Source organism: Sipha flava, unplaced genomic scaffold (assembly GCF_003268045.1).
Source record: "Sipha flava isolate LNK unplaced genomic scaffold, YSA_version1 277_pilon_pilon, whole genome shotgun sequence".
In the NCBI taxonomy this organism is placed as follows: domain Eukaryota; kingdom Metazoa; phylum Arthropoda; class Insecta; order Hemiptera; family Aphididae; genus Sipha; species Sipha flava.
In genome coordinates, this window is record NW_020272943.1 from 973,665 (window position 1) to 1,001,318 (window position 27,654).

General features: G+C 29.4%; 1 protein-coding gene across 3 annotated transcripts in view; it reads right to left on the bottom strand.

The window, feature by feature from the left end:
- LOC112685478 overlaps window positions 1-24,759 on the bottom strand; it is a 75,307-nt gene extending 50,548 nt beyond the window's left edge. The window contains exons 1-2 of one of the 3 annotated variants that reach the window (XM_025557378.1): window positions 24,518-24,759; window positions 22,171-22,350 (exon numbers count right to left, since the gene is read on the bottom strand). In XM_025557378.1, coding sequence (XP_025413163.1) covers window positions 22,171-22,350; window positions 24,518-24,744 — 407 coding nt within the window. In that variant the 5' untranslated portion in view covers window positions 24,745-24,759. Of the gene's footprint in view, window positions 1-3,506; window positions 3,768-22,170; window positions 22,351-22,528; window positions 22,745-24,517 lie in introns of those variants that run through there. The other 2 variants (XM_025557379.1, XM_025557383.1) reach the window with 2 other exon arrangements.
- Between the last annotated feature and the right edge of the window lie 2,895 nt (window positions 24,760-27,654).

A 27,654-nucleotide genomic window follows, 5' to 3' on the forward strand; every position in this document is an offset into this window, starting at 1 on the left:
AAAACGGGTCTTTGAGGTTAATGAAATGCTATTTGAACAATGATCAATTTGTTTAGTTCGTAATGAAGTGCACTGGTCAATGATTTATTGCAAATCCGGGATTATTTTATGATTTTGTCGGGTCATGTCACACATTGTTTCCGGTTTAACTTAACTTTTGAATGCTATTCTCATCCATACTATACTTCATTAAAACGTTGATACAAACAATAGTATTTTAATCTTATTTATTATATATTGTATTGTTTTCTTACACATAAATAATATATGAATGTACTTCATGTTGTTTAATTATAACTTTACATGCACAATATTATAATTAGATGTTTTCGTCAATAATATTGATAAAAATATATTTGTTCAAAAATTCTTTGAACGTTATTACAATAAATTTAACGTATAATATAAAGGGTTAAATAATTGTGTATTTCTATCTCATGCTTCTAAATTTAAATTATACTTCACATAATTTTAAGTAAGTTGCATTTTTGTTTAAAATATATATTACCTCTATTCTGTTTAAATTTAAACAAATGTAAGTGCAAACTATTAAGAGCTATTTCCTTTATTTAAATAAAAACTATATTAGTTAAATTGTACATTCTAAATAGTAAAATAATTATATATTTTATGATACAGGCCATAAAAAAAAAAAAAAAAATTAAACATTTTAGTCAATTATGAATTGTGGATTGTTTTATAAACAATAAACGAATAAACGTTATACTGCAGTACCAGATATATGAAAAACAATAAGATTATAAATAATCGATTTCATCAGTAATTCCTCTTCGATTACCAGTCTAAAAAATTATAAAAATAAAAAATACATTCTTCATAGAAAGCTGTTGACATTTTATTATGTGACTTCATATAAAACATTGACCGTCAAGAACCCCTGAGTGAAATTTGTGTCATCGGCTGGACCGAAAGAAAGCGGTCTTGGTACATTTGCCTCGGGGTCATCAGCTTCACCCCGCCGACTTTCCCACTGTCTAATGCGTTTAATAGGATAATTGATCGTAATGATAACCTTCAGAACGTCTGCTTACTAATAGGGTATATAATGATTATAAAATTGTTTCTACAACCATCTGGAATTTATTCATTTTTATTGAATATTTTAGTATGTATGTAGATACACCAGTAATACATACATGCGCGTTTAGTAAAAATCGAGCATAACAGTGATTAACATAAAGAAAGCGATAGTGATTTTGTTTTTAAATGATTATATATTTGAGTATTACTCTACAAATGCAATGACCATTCATTTTATTTGGCTTCAACAAAATGCAAATTGATTTATAATGACAAGGTTCCTGATTAACGGTAACTTTAACAACGAATCTCTTACTTTAAATTGTACACCCAACTAATTACTAACGGTAAGTTAATATTATTCGAAATAATACAAATAAATAAACATGAATAATAAAGAGTAAAATTATAGATTTAAATATGAATAAAGTTTAATTTTAATTTCAGTTAAAAATTAGTATATTTATTAGAAATTGTTGAAAATATTTTTCTGATAAATTATTTAAAACAAATTGTATACTTAAAACCGTTGACCATTTTTAAGTACAATGGCATAATTAAGTATGGATACCAACCAAAAAAGAGAAACCATTTCTGGTGATATTATGCTGTCACTTAGACATCATGATAATAGTTTTATGCAGCTCGTAAACAAACAAGTAAATAAACAAATTTCACACACTTTTTTTTTCGTGTTAAACTTGAGATTGCCGTGTTCGTGGAAGATTTGCAAAGCAGCTGATACTGACGGATGGATATGTCATATTTTAAAGGTTAATGCGTTTCAGAGAAACCGGTCATACCTGGACGAATATGTTCAACTGAACTCGGTGAAAACGATATGCGTATTCCAAAAATATTAATTTAAAATCACACTATTCGTCTAGAAATTGTATACTTTTTCAAACAGACTGATAACTATGCATATTGTTATTATAATGTGTACAATTTTTTCGACCATTTACTGTACAAGCTTGTACTTCATTTCTTTTATTATTATAACTTCTGTGTACACATCGTGTATGATAGTTATAATAGCGTGCATACATATATGTGTTTATATGATCACGTCATAACCGTTTTCAAAAAATTATAAAAATTTATTATGTAATCATTGTTTTTAAGGTACAATTATATAATTTTGAATCGATACTATTATTTTTAACTTACAAAATAAAATGAAATACATTGGTATCCATCAGGAAACGAAAAGAACTTTTATCATAGCTGTATGAAATATGATGTCACCGTGAATTATAAATATGTATGAATGAAATATATAATATCGTAACGGATAGAATATTCGCTACTAAAAATGTAAACAACCATGATTGTATTAATTTAAACTGTTATTCTTATATTATCCATTCAATCTCGTATACTTCAGAACAACTGCAATAAAAATCGAAGTTTAGTATAAAAATATAGATGATGGAAGTTGTGGAGACATAAGTGTCTAAAAACTATGAATTGATAAATTATCAAAAGAATATGACAGAATATGACACTCTATAAATAAAAATTTAAATCGGAAAAGTAATAACAGAATTTACGGTTTGAAATGGACATTTTATACATTATACTAATTATTTAAAATGTGTGTTACAATATTAAAGTGTTAAATGTTTATAGTTCAATTAAATCAATATTGTTTTTTATAGAGTAAATACGGAATTTAAAATTTAAATACCGTGGTTCATAATTTATATTATACATTTAAGTCGAGATATATATTAAAAAATACAAATATAGACGAGACGTATATACATATTAAAATTATAATTATAATTTAATACCTACGTTATTTATAATAAAAAATATTACACATTATTTTTTTATTAAACCATCAAATCAAAATTTTTCAAATCTACTAGGAGTAAATATATATTTTGTATCATTTCGGAAGACAGTAAGCATTAAAAAAAATATTGAGTATTAAATTAGTACTATTATACTATATGTACGATGAAAGTTTGAAATCTAGGTATTTATGAATATAGCTAATAATAAACGTATTCACGAATACTGCTCGCTATTAAATTATTCTTAGTGTTATCAGTTAAATAAATATTAATTTATACTTGAATTACTCCCAAAATAAATACGTAGAAACTTTCGCTATTGGTAAATTTAGAATATAAACAGTATAGATTCGAGAAAAAAAATTGTATAATAGCATATTGAAAACTACAAAATTAATTAATTTTTAGAATTATTGAGGTACGAATTTACATTGATATTAGTAACACACGAATTATGTATTAACGTTAATAATATTAAAAAGTTAAAGTTGGCATTACTTAAATATTAATTAAATTTTTTACCAAAAGAACAATTTTTATACTCCATGAGGCTATATTACGTATACATTTTGCTTGCTACTTCTATTCACGTGTAATAAATGCATGGTAATATTATTTTAAAGAAAGTTACTATTAATAATAATAAATTGATTTTGAACTTACATTTCAAAAATGATTTTGATTTGAAATCCAGTGTAATCAAAACAAGTATCGCGAGCACAAATACACTTCTCAGACACAAAAAATAAAAATAATAATTAAACGAAAAAAACTTAATTCAATAGAAAAGTTGAAGAAAATAACACTAAAAACACAAATCACAAAAAAAACACCCTATCCATTTCATGCCGGTATATTACAAATAAAAAAAAAAACCATCCGAGCACATGCGAAGTTAACGGACAAGTGTGTCGGGCAAAACAATAAGACGGTATAACGTATGGTTAGGCTTCGTTCATTTCTCCGGAGGAGGTTCCCTCTCACTCCGTCGTTCGGTTAAGGTTGAGGTCGTTAAGTAATGAAATTTATAATCAGAGTCAACGATCTTTCTTTTTCCGTAGACTAGTTTTAAAAACATTCGGAATAAAAAAATTGTTTAATTGAAATTATTTTCTGGGGTGTCTTTACTCGTGTCGAATTATTATATTATTTGAGCCAAACCAAGAGTCAATACTAATCGACTTAAAAAATATGGTATATTAAAGATTGACGATTAATGTTAAAATTATTTTTCGTATAATTGGTTTACTTGGACGCTCTTGTACATTAATATTCGGTTAGACATACTTCAATAATTTTTTTATCAATATTTTATGGGCCATATATGAACTATAATGACCAAAAAATCATTTAATTTGAATAAAAAATTAAGTTTATCAATTTTAATGTTCAAATACAATTAAAAATACATTTTATAGTAAAAAAGTAAAACTTAATTAGGAATGTTGAAAAATATTTAATAAAACAAGAGAAGAATAATTTTGGAAAACACTATAGACATCGTTTAAAATAATATTAAACTATGAAACAATTAAAATGATTTAATGAGTAATAAGACATTTTATAACGCTGTTGATGGAAACAATGAAGTTTAATTTAATTCTGTTGAAGCTAAAATAAAAAATGTCTAATAAAATAAAATTATTTATAAAAGTCCAATAGGTTCATGAATACATAAACAAATAATAACAAATTTCAATCAATTAATTTATAAATATTTTTATAAATAATTTTGACTACTAGTTTTGTTATTTATAGTATTCCAGAAAAAATCACATTAACCTTATTAGAAGCATAATACATAATGTAAATAGACTGATCTACTTTTTACTGTCGTGTTCACTGAATTTGAAAATTAGTTCGAAAATAAGTACTCTTCATTATCTCAAGTACATAAAATTAATTTCTATTAAATTAAATACTACAAATACCTATGTATTACCATAAATAGGTTCCTATACAAAAAATAAATGAGATAATATAATATAATAATACGAATTAAATGAAATGTCTCGTTTAATAGTAACACGCATTTTAATTTCAAATTTATTAAATTCCATACTATTTACAAATGTTTCAAGTGTAAGACTATGATCAACTATAAAGTAATATACCGCTTTAATTAATGTTATAGTTTATTGAAAACACAGGAAGAGAAATAAATGAATATATAATACTACAATATGAATTATAATATCGAAATTAAATCGAGTCAACACTTGGTATCCGTTTCAGTTAAATTTATTTCGCAATTTTTTAAATATTAATTTAAAAATATTGTTATATTTACATTTAATATGTTATATGTATACTATTAACTTTAAAGTCACTGAACCATTAGTAAATAAAAAATAATAAATCTATGTTCGAGAAATACAGTTATAATTTAATAATTTATTTAATTATTTTGTTATCTACATTTATTTAAAATGTATGAACAATATACCAAATTTATTTTTCTAGGTATTCTAAGTTAAATATGATAACATGTATTTCAAATATTAATGATTACTATTAATTTAAAAGTCATATACAAAAAATATAGTTAAAGACTACTTAAAGTTTTTATTTATGTGGATTCAAAAAATAACGTTTAATAAAAATCTATTAAAGAAAACATTTTTTATTTAAACGTTTAATTCGTAAGAATTATACATTATTTTCATTAATTATATTTAAAATAGTTACCAAATTTTACATTTATAAGTTACATAATTGAACAGACTATAACTAAGCGTCTTCTTTTCATAACATACAACTATATTTGTTTACGAATCTTAAGTAAACAATATAGATCATATTATATCATAATTTTGGATGTTTAAGTTTTTAATTAATATCATTGTTAAAGCCAATATTTTCTATATCCATAAAACATGGATGATAAATCTATACTATATATAAAATTGTAAGGGTTTTTCTTCGACCGCGCTAACCGAGAAAAATACTGAACCGATTTGGCTGAAATTTTTTTTGGCTGAAACCCGACACTCTGCTGAAGGTTTTAGTACCACTTTTGTCAGTAAAAAAGTTCATAAAAGTTCATAAAAAATTAAAAACAATTGTACCTATATTGTATATACCTATATATATGTACCTATACCAAACTAAAAAAGTTTATGCATGTATTAAAAAATAAATATATTTTCGGAGATGTAAATTGTTATGTTTTTAGTGTTGAATGGCAAAAACGAGGTTTGGCACACTGCCACATTCTTTTGTGGTTACAAACGAAAATTCAGCCAGATGAAATCGATAAAATTATTTCTACCGAGATACCAAACAAAGATAGAGATCCTATACTTTATGAAATAGTATGCAAGAATATGATTCATGGCCCATGCGGCGAGTTAAATATTAGATCGCCATGTATGAATAATGGAAAATGTAGTAAGAAATACCCTTACAAAATGGTCAAGGATACTCAAACTGGAGATGATAGTTATCCGACTTACTAATATTACTTAATATTAAAAGTTCGTGGTCAAACAGAAATCGTGGTTGACAACCGTTGGGTTGTACCGTATTGTCCAGTGCTATCTAGGTGCTTTAATGCGCATATTAACGTAGAATACTGTCATTCGGTTAAAGCGATAAAATACATATGTAAATATATTAATATAGGATCAGATAAAGCTACTTTTTCTGTTAATCGTGAAAACGATGAGATTACAAATTATTTGAATGGTCGATACATATGTACTTCTTTAGCGTTTTGGAGAATTTTCAATTTTGAAATCCATGATAGAGATCCGACAGTTCAGTACTTGGCTATTCATCTAGAAAATGGACAGCGTGTTTTCTTTAATGCTAATAATCTTCATCAAGTTATTGAAAATCCAAGAAAAACGACACTTACTGCATTTTTTGAACTGTGTTCACATGATGATTTTGCGAAAACACGGTTTTTTCATGAAGTTCCTTCTTATTATACCTGGGATGATAGCAGAGGCTGGTTAAAGAAAAGACGAGGAAAAGATGTTTCAGGTTGGCCAAGAATAAAAATGGACACAGCCATTGGTAGAATTTACACGATTCACCCAAATCAAAGTGAGTGCTTCCATTTAAGATTGTTACTAAATTATGTACAAGGTCCTACTTCATTTGAAAGCTTGAAAGCCTTAGATTTTTTTACACTTTGACATTTTTAATCTGTCCAATAAATTTTATAAGTGGTTATGTGAAAGAGCTATTATCTCTCCGAGAAATGTAACAGTAGGAGAAATTACTGATATCATCCTTCTAAAATTCGATGGATACTCACGTGAATATCTATCTATTGATACAGTTACATCAACAGATGATGCTATTCATTATCTACAAGAATTTATCAATTCTCTTTCTCCTTCGGGATTTCCTCCTCATAAGCTAAAATTAAAAATTGGTGCTCCAATTACATTATTACGTAATCTTCAACCACCGAACTTATGTAACGGTACAAGATTACAAATAAAATCGTTGCGAAATAATATTATAGCTGTAGTTCTTACAGGGCCAGCGAAAAGAGAAATTGCATTTATTCCAAGAATTCCCATGATTCCCTCTGACTTGCTGTTTTCTTTTAAACGGCTTCAATTCTCGGTTAAAGTTTCTTTTGCCATTACCATAAACAAAGCGCAAGGTCAAACATTCAAGTAGGTTGGCGTAGAACTTCGTACAGAGTGCTTTTCACATGGCCAATTATACGTGGCATTTTCTCGAACTGGGGACCCGAATCATCTTATGATTTTAATTTCAACAGGAAATATAACAAAAAACATCATATACTCAGAAGTCTTATAAAATTATTATTTTAATTCTTTCTTTTTTCTTTTTTTTTCTTCATCAACTTCAATCAAATTCTTTATCAACCATAAATTATTTCTTTTTTATCTGTATTTATTTTTATCATTTATAACGCTAGAAAAATTTCAATCCGTTTTCATTAACCGTTTTTTATATTTTCTTGCCGATCACATTAAACAATAATATTTGAATAAAAAATTTTACATATCATGGTCCGAAAACAAAATAAACAACCAATCACGGGCGAAGCTGTGACGGGTCGGCTAGTGGATCATAATGCTCATAATGAATTATGAAAGCTTTAAAGTTATACGTTTTTGTGAATGAGTTCAAACATAAAATATAATGTTAATAATATACTTAGGAATAGGTAGTATCATCAATTCAACCTACAATTAAAATCGAGAAGTTGGTAGTTACATTGTTTAGAGCACAACAAAGGATAATGGGCTTGGAGTTACCATAGTATATGTTAATCGAGATATTAACACAAATATTTATCTATTGGACATGACCGTACAAGTAATTTTTTATAATGGGATATCATTTGTATAATATATCTCAGCTTTCTTTTCGTATAATAACGCGTTCGAAACTTTTATAGTCCAAGTATCGATCATCATCCCTATAGAAAAAAACTAATGTGCCTTTATATAAATATTTTACCATGTACGTTTTACGAGAGAAGAATGTTAAAACTGAAAGTATTAACTCAGATGCCAATTTAGAAATATTCTGAGAATTTCCTACTAACATAAAAAACGAACAGACGTAAGTGTCAAGTTTTCTATGGTTTTGAAGTGGATGCATTTATAAATCTTATTGATCTTATCTATTATACTCGTATATAAATCTATTTGAATACAATCTGATACATACATACATATTCATACAATATATCACAGAATACATATCCATGTTTGGAAACCAATTGAAGTAAAGAGCAGTATAAAAATGAGGAAAGTATATATTAATCTTTATTTGTATCATCGTTATAGTGAAGTTTTGTGTTAATATTTGTTGTAAAGTGCTGTCGAAATTTTTATAGTTTAAATTAAATTTAAATCTAAATTTAAAAACTATATTTTCTGGTTTTATATAAACTAATTCATATTATTTAGCAATATACTCGTACGTCAAAGCTTTAAAACTAATTAAATCACTGTTAAAATTATGATATTTGATTGATGAAAATAAGAACACAAACCTAGCTTCATTTTTAATAAGAAATAGTGAAAATAATCTATGTTTTATTTATATAATTTAGGTATTAAAAGAATATCATTATTCATCGGATCTTGAATGTTTAGTAAACAAAGTTGAAAACTTTAATATATACATAAATTACAAAAATTGTTGATTTATATGGTTAGTGATTTCTTTAAATACTTTCCAATCACACATACAATTTTAAACGTATTGATAGAAAGTTAACTACTATGAATAATGACGGAAGAATATATTAGAATGAATTATTAAATAGGCAGTTGAGAAAATTCAAATGCCATAATGTTGATTAATACGAGTATATTGAATAAGATTTTGTATCATATTGCTCATCAAGTATTTTAAAAATTACTGGTACTCGTCAATTTACTTGTAGATGAAATACCAATATTATGCTACATTATTTATGCTAGATATATACTTTTCAATCATTTTAATTAAACGATTAAATATTAATTTAAGCCCATAATTTAAAAATATCTATGTGTAAAATAATCAAACGATTGTGATTTTGATCGTTTATTCGAAATGTTCAACAAAGTTTTAATATAATATTTCTCTAATACATATCAGAAAAAAACCTTTGATACTACTTAAAATAGATGGTCTATAAAATAAAGCGATTTATTACAGACCATTCAGAGTGTGAAATATTTTTCATGTCAGCATATGATTCCTGGTAGCATAAATGTTAACATTTTCAAGGCGGAAACTACTTTCACAAATAAAATAATTTATACTTCTGTCGTAAATCCATTAAACGAGAAAACTTGTACGACTAAGATTATAATTTAAATCTTATAATTGTTTTTCATTTTGTCCAATTTACCTTAAATATAAAAATAAATTGACCCACTGTTTCCGAATAAAATAATAAGAGCATGAAAAATGTTTAATATAGCTTTTATAATAGTACATTTTGATGAAATGGAGAGCTTTCGAAAATATTTAAAATGAGTTTACTTGGTTATATTAGACTATATATTATATTTTTCTTGGACCATAAACACATTAAAATTATAACTATAAAAACTCGAGCCCACATTTAAGAATGCGTAATAGAAATTTTTAAATAAAATTTTACTTTTTATTTTACAAATAAAAATCTACAAACAGATTTATTATAAATAAATAAAAAAAAGGTTTATCGTACCAAAATACTCATTTAGCTTTTAACTTTTTGTATTGTTTACTCATTAGTAATGAATCATTAATCACAAGTCGCATGGCTATACTACACAATAACTTTTTGAATTGTAAATAATAAAACTGATAAAATAACACTGACTTAATCAAGAGGATTTTACCAAGAAAGTCATACCAACTAGTAAATTTTTTTAATTTTCGTAAAAATATACATATACAATTTTATTTTTAAATAAAAACTTAAATATTAATAATGAAAAAATATAATATTGACTAAGCATACTTTTTTTTTACAATCCCCTTTCTTTTCAAAAATACCATTGTAATATAGTAGTCTGTATAAAACTAGATAATACTTCAGCGATATTTACAATTATGTGGTAACTTCTATTATGAAATAATATTAGAATACAAAACAATATTAACTCAAAGTTTATAAACTGATTATAAATCAAAAAATAAAACCTCTGAAAAAACTTTAAATATAATGGATTAATTGTTTTAAAAAACTTTTAAATGTAAAACAATATATTTTATTTTTTTAAAAAGTACAATTTTACTTTATACTTTAATTGGAAATGTTTTTTATCATTAAGAATATCAATTTCAAAAATAATTTTTTAAATATTTTTCCTTCGACTATCCAATAATACATGTGTGTATAATGTATGATCATATCACTGCTTCCTTTACTATTTTTAAAAATTTGCGATAATTAATTCAAAAATTTTAATAATTATCTAATAAACTATTTATCATTGTATTGTATTTTTCTAGTCAATATTATATTATTATAATCATCGATAAGTTGTGTTTATTTTAATATGGTGTAAGATTTTTGAGACAGCAAAATATAATTCAGAAATATCAACAGTATTGAAAACGACACATTATTCCACACAAATATACAAATAACGAATAGTTGTAACAAAAAGAGTACATAATAGAAAATATAATAAAATATACAAAACGTAATTATGCATATATTACTAGGAGATAAATATAATATCATAATATCAAAAAAATCAAAAATTTGTATAAAGTACATTTGACTTTAGATGACTATTGTATTAATACAATTATTAAAATTGTATAATCTCTACTTAATTCATGATACGATAGTTATTTATTATAATAAATACGGTTTGTGAAATCTGAATCAAGTTCGTACTAATACTAATTATAAACCGTATAAAACAGTTTTAGGTAATTTTTTACAAAGGCGATAATAGTTTGACTGCTTCTAAATGTATTAATCTAAAATAAAAACAATGAAAGTATAATTTCTTTCGCTAAAATAAACTACATAACACACGCTTTACTAGGAAGTATGTAGTTTAACATTATAAGTAGGTTATCTAGGTAAGTTTACATAAGTCGTAATATATCTAATAACTAAAGATGTAATTAATATTATTTTATTTTAGATTTTGTTTAAAAAAATGTTCATCAGTTACAAGACTCGTTAATTATTTACTCGTAAGCTTGTTACATAACTGAAATGAAATTGTATTTATGGTCTAACAAAAGAAATTTAAATAATGCATAATTTTGTAAACAAAAAATAATTTAGTTTAAGAATTATTTGTTAAAACTTCGAAAATATTTTTTTTTTTTCATTTTAGGACCCTTTGTACTTACAAAACAAAAAAATAATCAGTATAAGGTTAAAAAATAATGATATATACTTAACTAAATTTATAATAAAGCTATTTGGAAAACAAATTTAAATTTTTGTAAAACTAGAAATCAGATTGATACATGAGAATTTATAAATCATGATTTATCATATATTACATAATAGGTAAATAGGTAAATATGATAAACGTAAAATTGATGACATGTTTTTTTATTTATTTTTTTTTTTTTATTTTCACAAGTGTATACATAATCTATACAAATTAATGCACAATAAGCATATAAAATAAATGGCTGTACGTAACATTAATTACCCGAGTAAGAAGCCACCCATTAGTGAAACTTAGCTTGATTGACGACAGCATGTAAAATAATTTTTTTAAGAAAATCGTTCGTATTCACAATATGAGTGATATTTATTAATTAAAAATACGAATGTAAATTATCATTTCAGATTTTAAATTTACCGCGCAAACAATGTAAATATATTAAAATGCAGGATATGCTATAATGTACTCTTATACTCTTATACCATAAATAATATATGATCCATTGATTATGAGCCTCTTAGAGCTGTTTAGGATGTAATTCTCGTAGGTATACAAAATTATGAATCCCAAAATTAAATTAAACATCAGATCTATTTAGTATTTTAAACTAAAGTTACCGCTGTAATCGTGTCCATTCGAAAATAATAAATTTCGTCCCATCGGTATTAATTTTCAACCTCCGTTTAGGGCATTCACGAATCATGCAAGATCCCACGTCTAAAAATAAACCTTTACCCTTATACTATGACGAATCCATTAGTAACATAATCATTATACATTTAAAACGTACGTAGAAATTAAATTTCACGTTTTTGTAAATACCTACGTATTATCACCATTACGAAAAAAATTTTTTGTTTATTTAGTATCTCTGCTGGCTACTTGTACTACCACTGTAGTTCTGAACTGAAGGCCGAGGCGGCAAGGCCATGTATCAGTGACGCCTAAGCCAATAGCCAATAATTGAAGATGAAAAAAATTAATTTCCCCCTCTAAATGGCACCTCTGCGTATAACGAAATTTCTTTTTTACGAATTTCTATATAAATAATAACCATTATGAATAAAATAATAAATGATGCTTAACGTGCGCATCGAAATCTGACTTAATGCATTCAATGACAATTCATGAAAATACTTGACTAATACGTATTTTGTGCAATATATAAATAATGTGATTCCACCGTTAATGACATTGACCCGATATCAAAAATAAAACGGCGAATTAGTAATATCGATTGCAATTTTGATTCAACATTAATTTCCGTATATGTTACGAAGATTTATAAACGATATAACATCGTGGTACTAAATGGTACTAGACATACAAAAATAAAAAAATGCTACATTATTGCGCAACTTGAAATATTGTTATTGTCCTTTTAAATTACCAATAAAATTGGTACTATTACAAATGAAATCCTATAAAAAAAATTTTTAATCTTTATACTCCATAAACCAATACTGCAATGAATAATAAGTACAGAGTCGGCGCTATGATTTGCGAGGTCCTGTGCAAATTATAAAAGCAAGGCCTCGGATCTGAGTATACTATAAAATTGAAGCGAGGCCCAAGAGCCGATCCAAAAGTGCGAGACCCTGTGCGATTGCACTTCTTCACACCCCTCATGCCGGCACTGGATATTTAAGTCTTATTGTAGTGCTACAAAGTTTTCGACGAATCATTTTACTCCATAATGTTATCGATTCATTTTCACGTTTTTTTTTAATTTTTTGTATAAGAGAAATTTTATATTTATCTACCAATAATATTTTCAGAAATGATGTATTGATTTTTTTCGCTAAGATATTTTATTATATCGTATACTTTTTTTGTTTTCACGTAATTTTTATTCCCAATATTTATGAACATTAACTAATACACACAGCTTACAATTTTAACTCTCAAACCATTTTTTGAATACTTCTCGTATTATCGTTGATCCATTTTTACAAAATACTTACAAAATATTCTTATTTTTATGTTGGCACAAATTACAAAGTACGGTGAATACTACAAAGTCAATGCATGTTACAACAACCAAAAGTCAACTGCAGCTGACTTAAATGTAAAATCCGACAACAACAGTAATCCATACTGAAATTTACAGATTTACCGATTTACTATTGAAGCGCTTATGGACGTACGATGTATTCAATAACTCGAGGTCTTGGAAATCTTATACGTCTTTATTATATACATATTGGGAAGGTATTAAGCAAAATACAAATATGAAAAATGTTTATTATATCATCTGCTGATATGATATTTTCAAATAATGCAAAAAATGTTTTAAAAATTACAACACCCATATTTTATAGAGTACAATCGTGTTGCATTTTTTCAGGTAAAAAGGAAAAACGAACGTAAACGTGTAACTGCCCATTTCTAAAGCCCTCCCTATCACACATTCTTAAAATAAAAATAAATAATTTTATAAACAGCCATTTGTAAGGTACTGTTTTTATGAAAAAAAAACATGGTTTTCACTCTAAAAAATTGTTCACGTTCCTTTAGTTTTTGTTGAATGCAAGTGTAAATATTAGCGTTTAACGATTTATTTATTGAATATATACAACAGGGACAGGAACCTTGATGAATTTTAACCTAACCGGTTTGGTGCCTAAAAACAAAATCGATTCTAGTTTCTTTTCGTTTTCAAAAAAAAAAAAAAAATATAAAATTTGAATTTCGATTTTAAAATAACGAAAATTTAAGTTTCCGTTTTTTTTTTTTTTTGTTCTTGAAAAATTAAAAATTTATTAAGTTTCGATATTATATTCATGTAAGGAAAATGTTGTTCTGTTTTAATTCTTTAAAAAATATAATAAAATAATCGTAGTATTAATTAGCGTTAATTATGGCGGTTAATATCGATTTTCAACCAAATTTCTGCCAATAGCTTAGGACTAAGGTGAGGACTGAATAAGTAAAAAAATTACCAATCATTAAATGCAAGACACTGTTTCAAATAAACTTTTAAGTTTTTTATAGTTTATAATTTGTTTGTACAAGGCCGTATCTGGAAATTTTTTCGGGAGGGGTCCAAAACATGTATATTGTAATTTTATTGAATTTAGATTTTAACTTTTGACATTTGGTTAAAATTTTGGTTAAAATTAAATAATACAGAAAAAGATTTAATCTTCTTTTATTAAAATTAATATCATATTTTCATATGATATAATGATATAAAATTAAAAGCAGTCAATGATTAATTGGAGCTTAAGTCATTTTTGACTGAAAATATTTATGTTGGTATTAAAAACAAATAAATATTTTAAACGTTTGTAAAATATTAAAGAAATTTTGGGGGTACAGACACCCTGGACCCGCCCCAGATACAGCCTTGGTATGTTATGTATCCTTTTTTGAATTGCCACTTTTTAGGTAGATTAGTATTAAAATCTTTAAGATGGGCATCTATTCAATTAATTACTACATACTTTATATATTTTAGGTCAGACTTGCGTTCAGGGGTTTCAGTACATAGGGAAATCTGTTCCCCTTTCACGGGATTTTACACTAATCGCAATATAAATAATGTTATTTTTGTTGTGATTCTAATATTGTATTACATTATTATGAGTTGCTATGGAGAAATATTTTTTACTCAAATATCTAAATTCTGTACGCACTTGAGTTATCTTGTATATTAAAAATAAATTATGAAAACTTAAGTCAGTCCGTCTAGCCGTTCTACCCGGCCGATTTCTTTCATTTCTTTTTTTTTTTTATTTAATTAATTTAAATTAAGATCTCGGTAAGGTTTCGGTTCCCAATATTCAAAGGATTCCGGTTTCAAAATTCGATTCTTTCCGATACGGTTCCAGTTTCTGGTACGAATACTTTTACTCCTCAAATATTTTATTATTATTATTATTATGATAATTTGTTAGCTAACACCCGTTTATGAATGAAATCAAACAAAAAATATAATGTCAATAATATACTAAGGAATAGATAGTATATCATTAATCCTACCTACAATTAAAATCGAGAAGTAGTAACATTGTTTAGAGCACAACAAAGGATAATGGGCTTTGTGTTACCATAGTATATGTTAATCGATATATTAATACAAATTATACAAATACCGGACTGAACGGTTATAAATTTATTTGAAAATATTTTCTACTGAAACCCAGAACAAATGTTTTTGTTTCCAAGCAGATGTTTAAAAAAATATTTAAATGTATTGTTGTATCTCGTAGTTCTTCTATACGGTGAAATTCATAATACTGCTACTGCGTTATCTATCGTACACGTTCGAATAGATTACTGGCATACTGACCACGCTATCTACTGGTGGTAACGGCATTGAACAAAAACAAATAGCAAGTGTCGGACGCCGCGGCAGCAGAACGAGTTATTATAAGACCACCGCTAGAGCGCAGAGTAATATACATAAAATAAGTTTTTATACGATTGTATATTTCATCGTGTTAAGCTTAAACTTTAAAACCTAGACCGTTGTTATCATTATCACATCAACGAGGCAAAACGAATCAAATATTGGATGCCTTTCATTCAAAATTGTCAAATGGGAAGCAGAGGGGTGTCAAACATCCTGTCAGAAGCACTACACCCAGACACAGTGACGGTGCTAGAGTTTGTGAGGCCCTGGGCAAAATAAATGTTGGGTCTTATAATTTATATTAATAAAATATTTTGAGTTCAGTTAAATCAAAACCGCGGGGCCTTAATTATAATTTAAGGCACGGGCCCCTAGGCAACTGCCCCTATTACCCACCCTCTCACGCCGTCCCTGCCAAGACAACATAATCCTCATGATGATCACCTTAATAACCAAGACTAATCTTATCAATAGTTTATAATTTGTAAATTTTAAATGTAATTATATATCCTAAAATATGAACCATAAAATTATTTGTATGCCATAGATTCCGAGGCTCATATATAATAAAAAAAAAATTAAAAAAAAAAAAACAAATATTGTAAGTAACAACATCAAATAATACATCACTTAACAGCCTATGAATGGTTAACATTTTTTTGGACAGTAGCCGAAAATTTTATTTTAAAACAGGTATTATTGTACATTACTTTACACTTAATTCATAATATAATTATGTATAAAATGTATTACGAAATCCTAACAAGAATAGGAAAATATAATTTTTGATCGTAGCTACTGATCTACACCGAGTGTTGAATGACTGTTCTGCGTTACGATATTTCTTGGATTTGTAATTTATGGAGCGTATAAAATATTAATTAATCGTTTATTAATCGCATGGCACATCGTACACTATTTTTTCAGAAAATGAATTATTTAAACAAACTGATTAAGAAATGCAATTACTATAAGGTCTCTGGCGTAATATGTATTGTAATTTTGAACGATATTAAAATATAAACGCCTAACAGTTTATCAACGAAAGCGAAAACAAACTCTTTACAAGCCAAGTTTAGCTGTTTTTTACGAAAACGTTCGTTTAAGAAATTAGACCATCAACATATAAATACAATGTCATATTTAGTATTAATAATAATTACTATGACTATAAATGTAAAAAAATAATTTTTAAACTTGTACAAGTCGTTTATAACTAAATAATTGTTAACAGATGCAATAACGTTTTGTTATTATAAATTGTGTTCGAACATCGACGGCGTGTAACAGTAGATAACCGTTTCGTAATCTGAAAATTTGCCATCCGATTTCCAAATCTTTTCAACTTTCGCGGTTTCTCGGTAAATCTTATGTAAATTTCGAAAAGAAAAATTGTATTTTAAAATCGAACATCGCGTCTTCAACGAAACGCAGTCGATTAGCCACGAAAGCGATAAAAATGTACAAAGCCGTATCGAGACGTTTTATACCCTGAGGCAGAACTGAAGCAATGCGCCTCCTAAGTTGTAGAGTTGTCACTCTCACAGTTATTAATATGTATAATACAATTTGAAAAAATTTGAAAAATTTTAATTCGGTTTCTAGCAAAACAAGAAATAACATTTCCTAAAATAAGTTAATTATTTAATATTTTTGCCCCCTCCCTCCCCAGATTCACGCGTCCAAGGTAAGTGCCTTGCTCACCTCACCTTAGTTATTGCTCTGAAAATGTAAGACAAAAAAACAGCTAGAAAAATTATCGTCAATGGGTATAACCATTGATTATAGATAGTATTTATAATCAATGGTATAACAATAGAAAGAATAGCAATAAATGATATTACATTAATCGCACATTAAGACATTATTTTGCGAACGTTTAATTAGACGGGAATATCCCTGAAAGCATATTCCAAGGTTTAAACAATTTATTCAAATTACAAAATAAAATTGTATTTAATGTTAATATAACGTCACCGATTCGTGTCGTCATTCTTCCCTTATCACTCAATCATATTATTCTTTACAAAACTAAAATATTTTAATTACTATGGGTTATAGTGAATCGTGATTTCATATAACAATAATAATAACTAATAATAAAGAACGTTATGTAATTTCAGTATTTATATTTATAGATCTTCGAATAAATAGTTCGCGAAGGAACTGTTCTATGTTATACCCTACAGAATGCTTTTTGGTTTGCTTTCTAATCACAATAATAATAATTTTAAAAAATGTTGCTAAAAAAACCATAGGAATATTATTCAAATTTTATGGCGTACCCTTTGAGAGAGTCTGTTATTATCTTCCGACGATATTTTACAAGAAATTTTACAGGTATACGTACAGTTATTAAACTTTTTTTGTGGTATAAGGAATTGCATTAATTCATATTACGATTGTCCATACAGCTCGTTTTTATTTCGGCTATACTCGTATAATTCCTGAGTTTACTTACAATGCGGTTTACTACGGCATTATTTTTATTTGTTTGTTTTATTCAAACATCACAAACTTTGGTTTCTCGGTTTTTTTTTTAATCGTCGCAACGGATATATCAACGCAGAACAATAAAAAAAAAAAAGGTTTGCGAAACTCAACCGCAATAATATAATTATGTATCATAAAAAAATAAACTTCACCATGACGACAATAAACAAAAAAATACTTCCGAATAAACGTTCTATACGTATAATATATGAGTTTTCATAACGTTATTTATTTTATTTTATTTTTTTTTTATGCGCAACGTATAAAAGTAATTTATTGAATGTATAATTATATGATAAAAATATAAAATTATTATTAATGAAGTACCTAATGGAATGAAATGAAACGAAAAGCATAAGTATAAACCGTAATTTCCTATCATACTTTCCATAGTTCCGATGAATAGCGTTGTTACACTTTAGTTGGGTTAACTCCTAAATCGATGATCTCTATTGTCTTAGTTTTTATCAATTTTATATTAGTTATAGAATATAGTCTATATTTTATAAAATAAGTTTTCCCATTTCCAAATAATATATGTTTTTTTATCTATTGTAACCACGTATACATAAATGACATTGAATTATTATTATATATAGTCCTTAAATGTTCACGCTATAAAACGAATTCAATCGGTAAGTACATTAGAAAAAAACTCGGTTCATGAAAAAAAAAAACGAATAGTTTTGCAACATTATATATACCTATGACCGATTGGTTGCTATATTAAAGTAAAACGTGGAAAGAGGATAAGTGTATAAATAATTCCAAAACTATTCTATTCTCGTAGAAAAATCAGTATTATTGTGATTATTTAATCAAAACGATGGACTTACTATTGGTTTTAGAATTTTTAAAAATTTATTTTTTCCCACAAACACTACTATTTCGGAATATCAATTTGCACAATATAAGTATTTTATGCGGGCACGAGGTCAGAATAATTTTTCAGTTATGAACGAAGAACCTAAGCGATACTATAAAAGTATGTTACATCATTATATTTGGCAAGTTTTTGCATTTATTTTGATAAAAAAGTATTTATTTTTTATTTTATTCTTGTATTTTTTATGCTATGATAAAAATCTGAAAATTCGGTCCAGTCAATTATTTTTATTGACATTTATAGTTTGAAATAGGCATAAGACATAAAACCGTAAAAAGCCGAAGCTCTGCACTAAATGGTTTCCATTATATTTATTTTTACAATTTAATTTGTTTACTTTTTTTTTAATACATTGACAGATGCAGTGCCGCATTGAACTATGTTGCCACTCTGGGGCAAATTAAAATATGTAATATAATTTATAAAATTACTTACCCAAATTTAATGAAGTTGATCATAAATGTTGAGATTGTCGGAGAGTCATAGTTTAAACAAACATAATCAATGATAACTCAATAAATAATTATTTTGGCGGGAAAACTTATATTTGTTGTAAGAATAACCATATGTTTTTTAATTGAATATGATAAAAATTGAATGCGATCAACAAAAAATGTGTGAGACTTATAAAGATAAAAACTATGATGCCATATGGCATCATAAGGACTTAAAGACAGGGCCATCCCGAAAGGGGTTCTTGAGGGGTGTCTCATCCCCCAACAATAACACCAGTCGGAAGTTAGATTTATATAAATAAAGCCTTGAAGGACCTAATTTTACTTACGGAGTATATTAAATATTTCATAATACAGTGTATATACGAATACAATTTATATAACTACTTGTTATACAATATAAAATATTATATATATATATATATGGTAATTAAATTGTCAATTTTAAGAATATGCGACACTGACACATATATACACGTTAAAAAGTAAAAGTACAACTACATATAGTTAATTATACTACATACATTGAGTAAAAAAATTGTAGTTGGCATTTTTCATATTATTCACCCTCCCATGATTTTAATCTTCGGGACGGCCCTGCTTAAAGAATTAAGAAAAATAATATTTTAACTCTTAAAAAAAAGTTGACAAACTAAAAATATGTTTACACATATTGACTACCGAGATAAAATATAACGATACACTCATACCTGACTATTTTCGAGGAAAAACGTACAGGAATAACGAAAATATTTTATACGAGTTTATACAGTACAAATTCTTAATTCTTTCGTCTTGTGACATACAGCGGTAGACTACGGCTTTTTCGTGGTATTTATGAACGAAATAATATGTATTATAGTTATACAGTCATAAAAAAAAAAATTATAATTATATATTTTTATTTTATGTTGATCCTCAAAAATGTGCCGCCCCTTCCAACACCATAAAATTTTCCCCCATTAAACGTGGCTTTGAACTGATGATTAATTATATAAATTATTAAATTTTTCATCGTAATGGACAATTAATAAAAACTGTAAATACTTTATTTGTTATCGTTAACACGATGGACCTTGTAAGTAGAAAATAATTTCAAATTTGATATTATATCGATAATATTATAAAATAAATCATAAAACTAAATTTGTTTAACATTTCAATTTGTACCCTATATTTCATGATCATTTAGACTACACAGTATACAGTTAATGTTTTATTTGTAAAATGTAAATAAATATTGAATATTATGACTTTTTTGAAAGTTGTTTCAACAAAAAGCGTTACCATACTATTGAGATGGGTAATAAGATTTTGATATATAAATAATTGTTCGTAACGGTCGTGATTTTTACGCAATCATAATTTATCATTATTCATCTTTCAAGTACATGGTTTAATTACTAGTATTTTCGTGTATCAAACATTATCTTTAAGCACTGGTATTATATACACATATAAAATTTAAATTTAAAAGATTGTAATTATCTCTTGTACAGATCCATAATCATTACACCTACAGAGTCGTTTATGAGAACAATATTTTTAACAAGTAATTATCGATTCGTAGACTTTATAGTGGTAAAACGAGGCAATATAAACTAAGACTGTTGTATGGGGTCAAATTGATGAGTTAGATGTATAAAAACTGTATGTTTGGAAGACATTAATACATATAACTATGAAATAAAGTGTTTAGCAAAAACATTAAAGATTTTTTTTTTTTGTAACAATAAATCGTTATAAGTATTATTTTTTTTTTTTTTTTAGAATTCTTAAAAGAAACAATAACAATATATTTATATAATCAACTGGTCTTTAATTTTTAATAGGCTGTATTTTATTAGCATTTTTAGCGTCTGGGTTAAAACATAAAATATTTCACTAAATACTTTTAAACATTTATGTATTTAATATTATAAGCAAAATAGTTTTATTTCTAGATCTAGATGATACAATTTTAATTTATGTATTTAATTTTAATAGTTTTCATGAGCAATTTAAAAATAATTATACTCATATTACTCATTAAATAATGGTCATTAAGTTGCATAGAAAATAGAGATACTTGTATTTTTTACTATGCAGACATTTTATTTTTTTCTACTCAATTGTAAGCCATTATTCATAATGTTTAGTAATTGAGGTATAATGAATAGATAACGAGGCTGTTGAATATAAAATACAATCGCAATTCATTGTAGACGGTACGGAAATATTGAAATTGGTTTGTGTGAAGATTTTCTAAATTGATCATAAAAATGTTATACGGAAAAGTTCAAAGACTCACTTGGACGCCAAATGCAAGACATTGCAACCTTCCACGTCCCGTTCGACGGATTTACATCCCGAGTATCTGATCAGCCATTCCACACAAGCTACGTGTCCGTTGATTGACGCTTCGTGTAAGGCTGTGTATCCCACGCTCGATTTCTGGTTCAAGTTCCTGATCCCGTGGATTTTCAGAAACCTGTAAGGGATTCAAAAATACACTGTTGTTGAACACACTCACTTCGTTCATTATACGATATATATAAACATTGGTTAAAACGCAAATGGAGGGGGGGGACCGCGAACCGCACGCGATGGTCGCGGTGATATGATGTTAAAAATATACAATATCACTGCGGAACGGTCGAACTGATCACCTGAGAACGGACAATTGTCCTTTGCGGGCGGCGTAATGCGCTGCCATGGCGCCGCGCGAGTCCCGGGCTAGCAAACGGGTCGGCTTGCAGCCGACAATGAATCCCAAGAAATTGAAGTCTCCGGTCGCGCAAGCACGCAAAACTTCCGCGTCCAACTGCTGGGAGTCTATCATCAGAACTTGCCGGTCGCAGTGCACGGACATTACTGAACCGGTCGGAAACGGGAAGAAAAACGGAATAGTAAACATCCACTCGGACTTTCGGCAGATTTTCACTGATGCGATGGTCACGCGGTTGCCCACCCACACCACTCGCATACACACACACAGATGCGTAACGGTCGGAGAACGCGTTTCAAAACGATTTCGTAACACGCAAAGCGACTTAACGGTCCGCGGAGATTTCCTCGCTAATCTTCGGTTTCGATAAGATACGAGCTCGCGCGCGCTTTTCACGCCCGACGCTCGCACATCACGTACACGCTGCGCGCAATTGCATGGAATTACGAAATGCGTGTAAAAGTGCCGCAATTAACGCTTTCCGTTTGTAATGTTTTTTTTAATCGGACTAAGTTGCGTTCGCAGCACTGGATTCGGTTTGTTGACCGATCGATTTCGGCCCGTATTCCGAATCCCACCGCATGATCTCCGGGCCTGGAATCGATGGACTTTGACGGAATTTTGAAAAGTGCGTAATGGTCTTGGTCGAAACGCGGTCCGAGGACGAGTTTTCCGTATAAAACGATATACTATAGCGTTATACTATATCTCGGTGGATGATAATCGCAACAAATTGATCCGTGTTTATTGTTTTGGACAAATGATTTGATGTGTTTACACATGCGAAGCATATACTATGTGTTCGATTTTAAAGATAACAGGAAATATTTCGAACGCATAACCTTGAATTTAATTCGTGTTTTTTTTACAGGATGCAGGACATATAAATACATATGTTTTTGATAAATTCTAATTTTTAACTTTTTATCTGCGCGTGCGTAGTAAAATTAAAATTTCTTAAATAGGAACCACCATTTCTGACACTGGATTTGGGTTGCTCTATTTTTTTTTGAGCAACTTTGATCTTAACAGTGTTTTGATATGTTCAAAATTGACATTTTTAAGACAGTCGAAAGTTTTAAATTAAGTAACTCGTATTTATCCCATAATTCAATGCTCAATGTATCTTAATCAAGCATTTACAGATATTATTATCACAATTTATTTTTATTAAAAATACAAGGTGTATTTATTATAACATTGAATTTATAAACAAATATCATAAGATAATAATAATAATAATAATAATAATAATAATAATTTATTATTCCATAGACTGTTCAAAATTATTGTCATTATTTTCAACGCATGCTTCCATTCGTCTAAATAGTTCTCTTTGTGTAGCTGCTATTATTTGATCTTCGGTGAGTTCATTACACTCAATGATTATTTTATTTCTCAAATCATCAAGATTAATAGGTAAATTTTCATAAGCTACTGTTTTTAAATGTCCACATAAAAAATAATCCAACGGTATTATATCAGGTGATCTGGCGAGCCATTGTACTGGACCATATGTACCCATCCATTTATCGCCAAAAGTTTGTATTCTCGAACAATAATTGCATTATGGGCGGGAGCCCCATCTTGTAGGAAAATCGGTTGAAATATGTGATAAATACGAATTATCTAATTTAAAACTTTCGATCGTCATAAAAATGTCAATTTTGAACACATCAAAAAACGCATGCTCAGAAAGAAAAAAGTTAAAAATTAGAATTTATCAAAAACATGTGTATTTATATGTCCTGTACCCTGAAAAAAAAAACCCGAATCGAATTGAAGGTCATCGTTCGAAATATTTCCTGTTACCTTTAAAATCGAACGCACGGTATGAGATAATTTTTTTTTATTTGAATTTCTTGTCGGAAACGACTGCCAACCGGTGGCGGTCTAAAAGTTAACGGTGTTTCACATGACGATAACGTACCTGGGACTGTTGCCGTGAGGTTCGCGGTGATCGGTCGCGGGCGGCGGACGGGGCGCGACCGGTCCGCAGGCGTCTTCGCAAACGTTCTCCAGACTGAACTCGCCGCTGGAAATGCCGCTGTCGGACAGGTCGTCGTCGCCGTCGCCGTGACGACGCGCGTCTTTGCCCGGGACCGAATCCGGTCCGGTCCGGTTCCAGCCCAGCAGCAACAGCTTCCACAAGCACATGTCGCGCGCGGGGCACTCGGACGTTTAGGCCGTCGGCGAGAAAAATATCGTTACGACGGTTTGACCGCGGATCGCGACGCGTGCGCCAAGAACAATAAAACAACAACAACAACAACAACGACAGTAATTACGGCGACGACGACGGACGAATAAGCGGCACCGTGCTGCGCCGACGGGACGAAGACGAATGCCGACCGCGTTTTCCGCGCGTCCGGTCGCGATTCGCCGCGGTGGAAATCTTTCACCGGCCGCGCGATTTCCGTTTCACGTAGCCTCGACAGCGGCCGTGTGTACCCGCCGCCGGCGCGCACTGTTCAACGCGCACGTCGCGCGCACCTGTACGGCCGTACGTTTTCCATTCGGACCGCGACCAATCGTTGTGACGCGGTAACCACTCGATGTTCCTACGTACGTGCGCACCGGTGTCTGGTCTACGGTTCTAATGATTTTCTCTAAGATTTTCAAATTGTGATCCCACCGCGCAGTATTGACCGGTACTGCTAATACTTCAAACGACATTTGCCGGGCCCGCGACGTTTGCGGTTCGAGACGAGCCTGTCATAGGTTTTTTCGCGTCAACCTATGGAATAATTGGTTGTCGAGTTACACGCGCGCTTCCGGTGCGTTCGATGAATCCGAAAAGTACATGCACTTCGACTGGTCGCTGCTACGCGGGTACCGGCCGACCAGACGTTTTAAAAACCGACGACGACGATTTCGTCCGCGTATAAAATATAAACGTCAGGTCGACAAAGGTTTATTTCGATCCGTACGATGTCGGTCTATATTAGAGTTATTAAACAGTCGAACGAATTACAAACTTAAAACGAAAATCAAACGTCAATGTTAAGTCAGTTTAAACGGATTTAATTCGTTTTTATTTACAACAACTTTTTGAGTGGCATTTAGAGTTACAGAGTACATTTTTTTTTATTCTTGTGTTACGTGGTGCATCTGAAAAATCCTTTGTTTTATCAAAATATTTTAGATTCCATATCGAAACACGTTTTCAAACGGTTTCGATGTTTTCAACTTTTCAATACTACCCCCCATAAAAACCACCGAATCCGATTGTTTTATCCGATTCGTTACTGTTGAAGCGATCTGCCACCGTGGTTATGTAACGAAATTCCGTTGAAAAAAATTATTGAAATGTCATTTTGAAATCGCCGTACGGCCGACAGTAGCACGCACGATTGTTGTTGCGGGCCCCACGCGCGTTCGGACATTAGTGCGGTGAAACAGCGTCACGACATCATCACACGCACGGGTCGGGGAGACGAGAAAATCGTCTTTTGTCATCGCGACCGGCAGCATAATGGACACAATACACTCGGCACGTATACCTTCGCAGCATCCTCGGAGTCCATCCGTTTTTTTTTCCTCCGCCCTACGTCCGTGTGACGTAACAACGATCGTTACGGCTCGCAGTACAATGCACAGTCGTAACAACGATTGTACGTTCGCATTAACGCCGAATAGAATAGTAACAAATCTATTCGGAAACGCGTCGCCGCGGGTCTCACCGGCCCGGCGAACGCGTTAAATAATACACGCCGGGTGTACAATAAACCGCCGTCGAGTGTTGCGTAAATCCGGTACCGGTCATGGTACACGTGTGTAACAATACGCGCGGCGGACACGTAACGCGCACCTCGAGGTTGCGATCTTACGGCGTTTGCCACGGACAAACGGACGATATCGATTTGTTTCGTTTTTCCGTTTCGATCGCGTTGTTACGTAACCGCTGTTGGAACACATGATACGACGATCATACACGACGTGATGCTCCTGCGGTTTCCGGCCAAAATTCAAAATTCCAGTGTCAAAACACCCCTTCGGATACTTCAAATCTCGCTCCGTGCGAGTCTTAGCTCTTCTCAAAATTCAATAGCGCGTTAAAAGAAACACATTTTAAACCGGTTAAATCTATAAAAATAAAATCGAAAGAGGAATAAAAGGTGCTAAAAGAAAAGCATTTTCAACACTATTTCAACGAACGGAAAATACGAATGGGAGCGATGTATCGAACTCGGAGGGGTGGCATATAAAAGGGGAAACATGTTAAAATTATTAAAAATTTAAATAAAAAATTTTTTAAGTGATAATCTCGTTATTTTAATAGCCACACCTCGTATAATTACATTATGAACATAATAATGGGGTGCGGGTTCATAATGTAGCGCCCTCAAGCAGGGCTTTAAATTGAAATAAAATAAATTTCTATTATAATTTCAATTTTGATTATTGATATTGGTATTTTTTAATTTCGATTTTGGTTTCAAATATTGATATTTATTTTTTGCAACTTCGTTTTTGATTTCGAATATCGATTTTATTTTTTTCATTTATGATTTTAGAAATAGGTATTTATTTTTTTTCGATTTCGGGTTCACAACAGAATGTTATCTATGACTTATAATAATTTCTTAAATGTTAGTACATAATCAGCATAATAGTGTTGTAGGCTGTAGTGACTGCAAGAGCTTATTTTTTTTATTTTTTATTAGAAATAAACAATCTATACAAGTGCTGTACAATAAGCTTAGTGTTAAGTGTTAAGAGAATACTGGAATTGAATAAGAATTGAATAAGAAGCCACCCACTGGTAACACTTAGCATGAATTATTTATAAATTTAATTTTTATCTTTTAAAGTTTATGATTGAATTGTATACATTATATATGTAATATGTATAAATTGGTAATTGTAGGAGGTCACGACACTATTTCCTTTTTAATCTGCGCCTTGGATTTCTTGGGAGAGTTAGAGAAGAGAGGTTTTTAATAAGATGATTTTAGTGGGATAGTAGTCGAATGCGGAAGCGCAAGTAAAAGGATTGAGCTTCTTCATTGATGGATTTCATGTGTAAATCATTATGCAATGTTAGGTTTGAGACGTACGGTGGTG